At 41.4% G+C, this 9,774-nt stretch overlaps 2 protein-coding genes across 4 annotated transcripts; both read right to left on the bottom strand.

The window, feature by feature from the left end:
• Positions 1–98: 98 nt before the first annotated feature.
• sparta (spartin a) lies at positions 99–5,628 on the bottom strand. 3 transcript variants are annotated; one of them, XM_031872712.1, is made up of 8 exons: positions 5,465–5,627; positions 4,076–4,890; positions 2,865–3,059; positions 2,314–2,470; positions 1,849–2,043; positions 1,510–1,668; positions 1,200–1,290; positions 99–422 (listed from the first exon to the last, which is right to left on the bottom strand). In XM_031872712.1, exons 2-8 carry the CDS (start codon positions 4,862–4,864, stop codon positions 173–175), a joined length of 1,836 nt encoding a protein of 611 aa, XP_031728572.1. In that variant the 5' UTR covers positions 4,865–4,890; positions 5,465–5,627; the 3' UTR covers positions 99–172. The 3 variants fall into 3 exon arrangements, with proteins under 3 accessions (XP_031728572.1, XP_031728573.1, XP_031728574.1); XM_031872714.1 differs by lacking the exon at positions 99–422 and adding an exon at positions 580–985 and having other exon boundaries at positions 5,465–5,624; XM_031872713.1 differs by lacking the exon at positions 1,849–2,043 and having other exon boundaries at positions 5,465–5,628.
• Positions 5,629–6,184: 556 nt separating this feature from the next.
• On the bottom strand, positions 6,185–8,329 carry ccna1 (cyclin A1). The gene is made up of 8 exons (XM_031872715.1): positions 8,171–8,329; positions 7,830–8,049; positions 7,625–7,740; positions 7,264–7,490; positions 6,889–7,093; positions 6,646–6,759; positions 6,417–6,550; positions 6,185–6,268 (listed from the first exon to the last, which is right to left on the bottom strand). The coding sequence occupies exons 1-8, from the start codon at positions 8,327–8,329 to the stop codon at positions 6,217–6,219; spliced, it is 1,227 nt and encodes a 408-aa protein (XP_031728575.1). The 3' UTR covers positions 6,185–6,216.
• Positions 8,330–9,774: the final 1,445 nt, after the last annotated feature.

Here is a 9,774-nt window from a genome sequence, read left to right on the forward strand (position 1 = left end):
AACTTGTGGAGTAAATTTGCATTTTGACTTATTCCAGTATTTTTCCTTATTGTTTTTTACATTCACAAATAATCATTTTTGTTGTATAAATATGTAAATGATGAGTTGTTCCATCAATCTGACAGAACACTTCAAGCAAAGCATTAAACTTCCTGTGGGAATCCTTTTTTGACTACTCAGTCTCCATTTTCATCTGCTTTTCCTTCCCATGTGTCTCTGCTTGAAGTTCTCGTTTCTGCACCTCCTTTCCCTGAGTTTGTGCTGGCTGCTCCCTCGGCCTGGCCATGGCCTTGGCTGTCTGCTTCCCTGCAGTCTTCAGGATGGCTTTGATGCCCAGATTGTCAAAGTTGTACGCAGCCACACCAACATTGATCAATGACTTGAGACCATTGTCTGTAGCTTCGCCTGCTTCGTCACCGTACCTTCACCACGAATAACATGGTGTAAGGGAAGAGTGGTTTGGTGTAAATAAAAATAAATGAGGGTGTGTACAGAATTAAAATGCTGGAGCAATGTGATAGGTGATATTGGTACTGCAGTCATTCACATCAACACACCAAAGGCCAAGAAAAACAGTCATTTTTGACTTTGTAGTAGTTTTATTAGTAAGAAACCAGGAAAGGGGCCACAGAAAGTATGAACAGCAAGAGCAGCACCACCCAACACAAGCTGACATGTAGCTGCAGTTACCAGACCCAAAAACCCACAAACAGAACAGAAGCTTTAAACTACATCAAGTCAGAAAAGAACCCAAAACACATCGTTTATATGTCTAGATATAAATTATTAAAAAAGACAATTCTGTGTAAGCTGTTGCGTTGGATTTGGAGAATGTCATTCAGGGTTAGACTCGAAATAGGTTAATGAAAGAGTGTGCAGTACATGAAAGAGTTGATCAGTTGTTAGTTCACAAGTCTTTGCCTTTACTCCCCCGTGCTGTCATATGTTGCTGGACATTTTTAATAGATTTTCTAAGCCCTTAAATCTGAAAAGAAATAGGTGTGAAAGCAGATCAGTTTCCCAACGTACCAAGAAGAAAGCAACACAGTAGGCTTGTTTCTGATCCGGTGTTCTATTGTTGTTTAAAGAAACCAAATAGATTCAGAATAAGGCTGGAAACAAGATCTGCAATAGTTTATTGATGAGAAAGTTTCTATTAAAAAAATAAAGAAGTGGAAATGGGAAATGTCAGAACTTACTTGTATGTCATCGTCGTGACCGTCTCTGCTGTGACACTTTTGCCAACAAGCTTTGCTCCGGTCTCCAGACTAGACCAAACAGTAGAGAAACCTGGTTTGGGTGTAAAGAAAAAAGAAAATGTTTGAGAACTGAAGAAAGATTTGGATCACCCATGTTTAAGCAAATATTTCAAATGTCAAAACATGACTCAATGTTTGTGACCTTTGTCTGTTACAATAGTGACAACAGTGTAAGACAATGTACATGAATATATGTGATATAGTTTCACTTCATGTTTGATCCTGAAATCTCTATTATATTGGTACATACTGTGTATGCTGCTGACTGCCACAAACTTGGCTCCACCCCAGTTGGAAGGTCTGCCATCTTTGTTCTTCATAGACTTTGGGACCAGCTTAGAGCTCTGTTTCTTCACATGGGGAGCAATCTTGTCTGCCATGTGTCCTGCCACAGTACTCACTCCATTAACTGTAAATGTGTACAAACATATAGATACATAGTCATATCAATGCACAGCACAGTCCTTTAAAAAAGGAAGAAATTAAGAAAAATCAAGCGTTTTCTTCAGCCATGTGAAAAGTTTGATTACCACCCAAAAGACAGTTGTATTTTCATCATCAGTGTGACAAATACAGTTTACGTTCTCACCTAAGAACTGGCTGACTCGAACAGCACGCCCGCTGGCCTGTTTAGCCACCCGCAGACCTTTGGTGACATGAGGGTTGACCTCTGAAGGAATTTCCTCAGGTGTGATGTGGTCCCGGATCTTGTCTGCTCCTTTATGAATGACCCTACCAGTGGCCTCTGCTCCTTTTACAACCCCTACACTCAACCGTGTAGCTCCTACAGACATTAAATATAATTTTAGGTGTTATATGTAAATTAGCAATATCATTGATTGTGCTGTTAAAATATCTAATATATGCGTATGATGATATGGTTGGACAAAGTTTTCTTTGCAGCACTCAATCCGGTTCAGGCAAAGGTAAACAATGCCCTCTAGTGGCTATTTCTGTAGACAGGAGAACATCTACTGTACTGTATATACAGTCTGCGTACACTGATATGTTGTCTTTGTTTGTTTTTCCTTTATTAAGGCTCACACAAACACACCTATCAAGATTCCTTGCCCCATCTTCTCACTCCATCCAGGAAGTGGTGCTTTGTCCTTCGTCCCTGTTGGCACTGTAAGTCCTTCATGCTCTTTCATGGGACCAAGGGGGATTTTCTCACTCAGGTTGATGACCTCTGACCCTTCCCCCTCTGGATCCTGTCAGGGGATCCATCAAGTCATATTTGTCATCGGTTATCATGAAAGGACAAACTGTAAGATGCTTTTAAATTGTGCATACACCCAAACAGGTGATGTACATTTCTGTAAGCCTCAGCTTACTCAGCCTCAGTAAGCCTCAGCTGGCTAAGAATGTTTTCACCCACAACATAACAACTATTTAGTTCCTCTTGAAGTGTCAAAAGAGAAGAGTGACACTGTGAGACTCTGGATTACACAAGAAGGTGTAGTCTTTAAAGTATTTACATTACCTGTTGGTAAAATTTAAACACCCTATTCTGTTCAAACACATATTGTTCCAAAGCATTGACCCCAACCACATGCATATCCATCCTCACATTTGATTTGCTCCATACTGACAGTAAAGACTGACCTGGACCCTAAGGTCAACTAGCTGCGAGAGGAGGTCCCGAAACGTCTCTTGATGTACAGCAGGCAGTTCAGAGGACAACACTATGCCCACGTAGGACCCTGGCGTCTCTGACAAGGTGTCAGGGAACATGAAGATCCCAGAGTTAGCCAGTAGCACTGGAGTGTCTGCCGTCAGCGGGTAAAGCCAGTCGCACACCTTGAAAACACAAAGACACACAAAAAATACGAAGTGATGAAGATCATCATCCATGCCCAAGTTCATCCCTTGTTCAAGGCTATTTTCCGAATTCACTTCATATGTAAAAGTTGCTTTCTTGTGAAGCCCAAAAGGGCATACAAATGTATTGTCATGTCCCAGCAAGTACAGTGTCCCCTATTCCTTTTGACCCGATGTTTGACCTCTCAAGGACACATTACATTAGCCCCATCAGGCCTTCTGTCAGTCATCCGCACAGACATAATACAGATACAAACTTGCTGCTGCATCGTGCCACTGGTATGCCGCCCGACACAATGACCCCTGTGAGGGCTCATGACACTGACCAGCAGCACAACAGAATCGCAGAGTCATCTGTTAATGGGACCATTGTCTTGCTGGGAAACAAAGCATGGCCAGAATACAGGAGAGCAGCCGACCAGCCCGGTCTGGTGGGAAACAAGTCATGGGTGGCGCTGCAGTATACAGCACGGCATAATACGCACTTTGTAGAGGTGCCAGAATGCATTATATTGTTACTTAATACATTTTATATGGACTCAATATTAAAATCATCACACAGAAGTAGCAGGTTGTCAAAAAGCTTCACATGAATAGGACACATACTTATGGATGAGACCTTGTGCTGTAAAAGTCATATGACACTTTTTGCCAAACCTCCAACACTTGTATTCTATTAGCATGCTAAAACAGATGGAAGTTAAGCAACTCAAATGCATTTTAGAATATAAAATATGCATCTTTTTTAATTGTTTATTTAACGCAAAGAGCAAAATTATACCGCTAATTCTTTAGTATCTTGCCAACTAATATCATCTAGAGTTTGAAGGCAATGACGACATTGTAACTAGAGCTGAAATAATTAGTAAATTAATTGATTACTCTATTGAATCAGAATTATTTTGATAATAAATGTATCTTTTTCAAGGAAAAATTCACTAGTTCTTTTTCCTAAAATGTGAGGATTTTCTGCTCTCTTATCACTGTATACTCACATGTAGAAATGTTGAGGGTCTTCCAGCAGTGGAACCCTTGTGCTGACTGTCAAATGTGATGATGCGAAGGTAACCTGGATGAGACAGGGAGCTGACCTGCCCGTTTGGTGCCACGAAAAACATCTGCACCCCAGAGGGGATGAAAAGCAGCTCGTTTCCATCTCCTCCTGCCGTTGCTCCGGCCTGCTTCCCCGGCCTGAGGCCACCTCTAGCGGGACCGTAGGACAGACTGCGGTGGCCGACAGTTGGCTGTGGTGTGTATGCTGGAGGCTGGTCCCCTGAGTTAGCCATTGCTAAAGTTCCCGGAGTCGCTGCAGGGAGCGCGTGCAGCACGTCAGGGGAAGGAGACCTGGGAGGGGGGTTTAGGGTTGTGTTGTGGGTGGTAGCAGGTATAGTGGGGTACAGATGGCTGAGGGAGCTCTGTGGAGGCTGGCTGCTTTGTGCCAGGTCTGGGTAAAGATTGGGAGGAAGATCCATCAAAAGGCGGACCCTCTGGCATCCTTCTGTCAGCTGAGAGGTCTCGAGGTCAGAGAGGTGGGTGTTGACAGTCCTCAGAGTGTCCCCCATCCTCTGCTGAAGATGCCTGGCCGTGTCCCAGACCGCTCCCCGCTGCCTCTCCCCTCCAGTGGGGACTTCCACTCCCTGGGTAAGGTGCTGTCGACCTTTCCTGTAAAACACCAGGGCCTCTGCTCTTTTCCCGGCCTCTTCGGCAGACAGCCCCTGGCTCAGAGAATGAAACGCCAACTCATACTGGCCCTTGATGAGCAGCAGCTCAGCAGGCTCAGTCATACTGAGGAGTAGACGGGATACAGAAACTAGAAAGTAAAGAGCGCAAATCAAGAGCGCTATCTCCAAAGTGAGACAAAAGTCGGAACTGCAGTTTCAAGGTTTTTATAGTAATCCTAAAATTGTGTAGATAAATGACAGGTTTATATACATTGATATAATTATACTATTCATATTGAATAATGAGTTATTGGTGCACATAGTTTGTTTTTAGGCTTAATGATTTATAAAATGTAGATTTCAGTGAAATGAATGGGAGACAGTTGGGATTAAAAAACAGAATAAGCAACAGTGAGAGAGAAGGACAACTTGAATATATTCCCAACACTAACAGGTACGCATTACAGTATGTGATAAAAAATCTCCGCGGCTATGACGGGTTTTAAATACCGGGAGCTAGAGAACACAGCAGGTTAAACCTGAACAACAAGATATATTTGCCTGCGAGCTTTCTTAAAAAGTCCTCTGTCAACAGATTCACATAAACTATTCGTAAAATAGCAGAGTTACACATGTATTCTTCATCTCAGTATCAAATGCTCAAATCATGATACCTTTTCATGGCTGACAGGACAATAAATAATGAACTTAAATCGGGTTTACCTGAACTTGAATATTCGGGGAAAGAGAACAAAAAAAAACTAACAATAAAAAAGTGGTTTCAAAGAGACTCTTTCAGTTAACAAATGACCTTCTGTACTTTCATAGATAGGAAAACGCCAGCATAGCCTACTGTATATCAATAGGCGTTCACTTCACTCTGAGTAAATATAGCGCACCTCCCAGCAGTGACACACAAGCATTAAGAGCGACAAAAATGGCTTCCGGACAATACTTTCAAAATAAAATCCATAAACTACGCGTTAAAATTGCTACTATAAATAAATAGAAGTTTAAAAAACTTTATGTCTAGGAATCTGGGATGAATAAAACACATTTCCTTTACATGTAGTAATTTATTTTACTCAGATATATGATATATGAAAAATAAGTCTATATCAATATCTTTTTAAATCACTCTAAAATATATGAAAGATGGTGTAATTCAAGCACAATTCTGATATAAAGTAAAATATATAAAATATACATCACCACTGATGACGTACCAGCTTTAAAAACCTTTTGCATGAACACCTGCAAGTATTAAAATTATTCAGTCATGAAGTAGTTTTTATTTAAAATAATTTATTGTATGTGCATAGACAATGAATTTATGCTGAAAAATAAACTCAAGGTAATTAAGTGTCCGGAGGAGTGTGGCATGTATGGGATTGGCTGTAGAATGAGCTGTTTCTGTTTTGTTCTCAATCTAATTATGTTCTGGCAGAAGCGTCAAAGAAGGGTGGGGCAGTTATTCATAGGAATGGCAGATCAGCAGGTGCAGTGAGCAATGAAACACCACAATACCTGTAAATGGAGAGATAAAAGACATCCATTCAGAGATGTCAAATTGTCAAGGTGCATTAACAACCCAGGCAAACTACACATGAAAGATCCCAAAGGTACATATATGTTAAACTTCTTTAAAAAACGACAACTATCAACTATACCTTACTTGGAACTTTTATATTTTTCCCTGATGGCCTGTTGTGGGCGACTCTCTGCACTGATGTATAGCTTGTGGAGATCAGTCATGCAAGGCACAATTTCAGCCATGGTATAGCCAGTAAAGGTATGTAAGGAATCAGGCTAAAATATGAAGAAAAACAATAATCTAAAAAGTCACGTTTTGGCCAATTCCCTAATAAAATCTCATCTCAAGCCATTGGTCTGGACAAACTTACCCAGAGAGATTTGTTAACAGTGTAAGTGGCTAGGCAGTAAGCTCCAGCTGCTGTTATAGATGGGGTGTACTGTAGGAATGGATCAATTTCCAGCAGGCTTAACTCTGCTACATACTAGAAGCAGAAAAAAACACACATCACCAAATGAAAATATGATAAAGGGACATGGGAAACTGTAACTTCAAAGGCAGTGGGCACAAGATTTCTAATCTGGCTGGCATTTGAGTTATTGATTCTGCTCACAAGGGCAAGGTTCTTTGTGTTGGCACAGACAGAGTGGATGGACATGAAGAGGCGTAGGAACTGGTTTGTGGTGGGGGCTGCCATCTTGAAAGCCAGCACTCTGAGGAAAACATCCTCCATCCGGACCAGTTGCTTCTTAGTGTAGGTGTTGTCTGTGGTGTACACAAACTCGTTCAGCTCCGGAGGGAAGATCTCCTCGTATTTTCTACAAGGTGACAGATCAGGCGGCATCAGGTTGTAAATCGTCATCAATCACTGAGTCACTACAACTCCATAAGGTGATCCTTACCACGGCCACAAAAGGTTTTAACAAATCAGTGACTGGACTGAACAGGAAACGTGTGAAAGATTTAGAAAACACAAACATGTACTTACGCAGCAATCAGCAATGCAGCTGTACCGACCAGCTGCAGCTTGCCCCGTTTCACGTATGTCGTGCAGGAGAGGAAGCGGTCCAAATAGTTGACAGCCAGGTGCAGAGTTTCAGAACGAAGCGTGTATTCCTGGACGACTTCCACCAGCCAGTCCACCAGGATGACCCGCATGTCGTTGGTGATCTCTGGGTGTTTTTCTAAGTAGCCTGGCCTTGCCTTGGTCCTCATCTGGCATCAGGGACAAAAACAGTTATTATGAGGTATTTGCAATGAACTGAGGAGCAAAACATCACAACTACAATGCATTTAATGCTACCCATTAAAAAAATGATTTAGTCCTCATAGTTCAGATAATTACGCACTTCACTCTCCCTCAAGTGCAGGTGAATGTCCTCTGCATACTCTGAAACACAAAGCACCTCCTCTGACATCAAGGATGTATCTGGTTCAGGCTGCATAGAAGCATCCTGGCATAAACCTACAAGAATGAACAGCAGTGGTAAAGATAATAAAGACTGACCAAGAAATAAAGTCTTGGTAGGTGTCTTTGTATTTGCCAAAACTCACTTGAACTGAGTTCCAGCAGAAGTTTCAACTCTTCATGTTGCAGTGCAGCAGTTTTGCCATCTAGGTAATAGCTGTCTGAGACCACTTCCTGACCGGAAGCCGCCAGAACAACTTCACAAGCCTCCTCAACATACACATCAAAGTTGGAAGTGGAGGAACGGCCAAGGAAGGCGAGCTGGGAGCTGTCTGAGATTGAACTGTGTTTGGAAAATTGGCTTCCCTGTGGAGAAAAAGGGATCAACACGATTGCCACATCAAGTTGAAATATGAATGTTCTGTGAGGGGAAATTGAGTTGAAAATCACAAAACGTAATGTTCTCCACTGTGCCTTTCTCACTGACCTGGCTGAGCGATCGACCACACTGCTCATTTTCTGACAACACACCGAGGACTGTCCGCTGCTTGGGTCGCTGGACCTTCAGAGCATCTGTTTTGCTTGAAGCTGGAATGTTTTCTTTGCTGGTGTGACTGCCGCAAAGGGCATTTGAGCTGAAGTTCATCTTTAAACAAGGAGATGAGAAAAAGATAAAGGTGGTCACCATGGCAAGAAAGGAAAAGTAACAGAAAATAAGAGTTAAACATGTACTCAAATAATTAAATCTACATCTGACAAGTGGAGCATATTATGTGGTATTTGTCAGTTCCCTGTACGTATAGTAGGCCTGTGGTTCCCAACATGGGATTGAGATCCTGAAAGGGGTTGCAAGGCAATTAAAATGATAGTAAACAAGAGAAAAAAAACTATTGTACAGTAAATTATGTACTTTTTTTTTTGCTTTTTTATCATGAAAATACTGGATTTATTCTATCCTCTAGGAACTATTCACCCTGTCCACCACCTATGCACCCTGTAGTAAGCAATGCAGATGTTGCTGTATGTTGGCTAGTGTTATTCATATTGTTTAGTTGGTTACTTTATTGTCTCCCTGACCAAAGTACAGTATCTAAGTAGGGTCGGAATTTTGCAAGAAACATCATTGCCATGGCTACAATAACTTTTCAGTGTCCCATCAATCAAAAACACACAAGTTAAGACAAATAGAAAAACGACTGGCTGCCATTTACATGAGTGTGTCACAGCCCACTAGTGGTTTCCTGTCGGTTTCCACGATAAATCACACTATCATCTGTTCCTGACTGCAAACTCACCATAATCACGACCACCGGAGTGTAACAGTTTAACGTTAGGTTGGGGAGGTGGACGCGTAAGACCTGTGCATTCCACTACAGCCGAGACATTGACGGTAACTTTCTTGTTTGTTGCCTTTTTGTAGACAAACAGCGACCTCTAGCTGTGTTCAAGCGATGTAAAGCCGTTTCACTGTGTGTGAGGGTGTTGATGGTCCGGCGGGGAAGTTTCCTTGTAGACGGATCAGCTGTTTCCTCTGAACGGTTCTCTGGACAATCACGTGCCCAAATAACTGACGTCGAAGTCGACGTCGTGCGTCTGGAAGCCTGTAGTTTCAATTTTTATTTAGTAATAAAAACATGATTTCTGTTTTGACTATGGTTTTGCATGATGTTTTTTGTACTAGCTACTTGTAAGAGAAACTCGATTTCAACATTGAGGAAGCTGATACATTTACTGTTTTCTGAATAACTCAAATTCATATCTGACTTTGCTCAGAGATGTTTCAACAAAAACAAAGTCGTGTGAATAAATAAAAAAAATCACAACATAAATCAATGAAAAGCATGAGATACTTATCTGAAAATGATATTTTAACTTTATGACATTTGTTTTAATATATTTCCTAAAATCAGTTACTTCTTTTCTTTTCTTCTAACTAGATACAGTTAACGTCAGATTATGAATCTCTCCAGAGACTCTGATCTGAAGGGAGCGTTTGTCACCATGTCATGGAACTATGTATGGACTCTTGATAAGTCGCTGGACACGAATGGCAGTGTCACACTTTGAGTATAGGTGAAATAATGTAATTAT

Source organism: Anarrhichthys ocellatus, unplaced genomic scaffold (assembly GCF_004355925.1).
Source record: "Anarrhichthys ocellatus isolate YVR2014 unplaced genomic scaffold, GSC_Weel_1.0 scaffold65, whole genome shotgun sequence".
Taxonomy (NCBI): Eukaryota; Metazoa; Chordata; class Actinopteri; order Perciformes; family Anarhichadidae; genus Anarrhichthys; species Anarrhichthys ocellatus.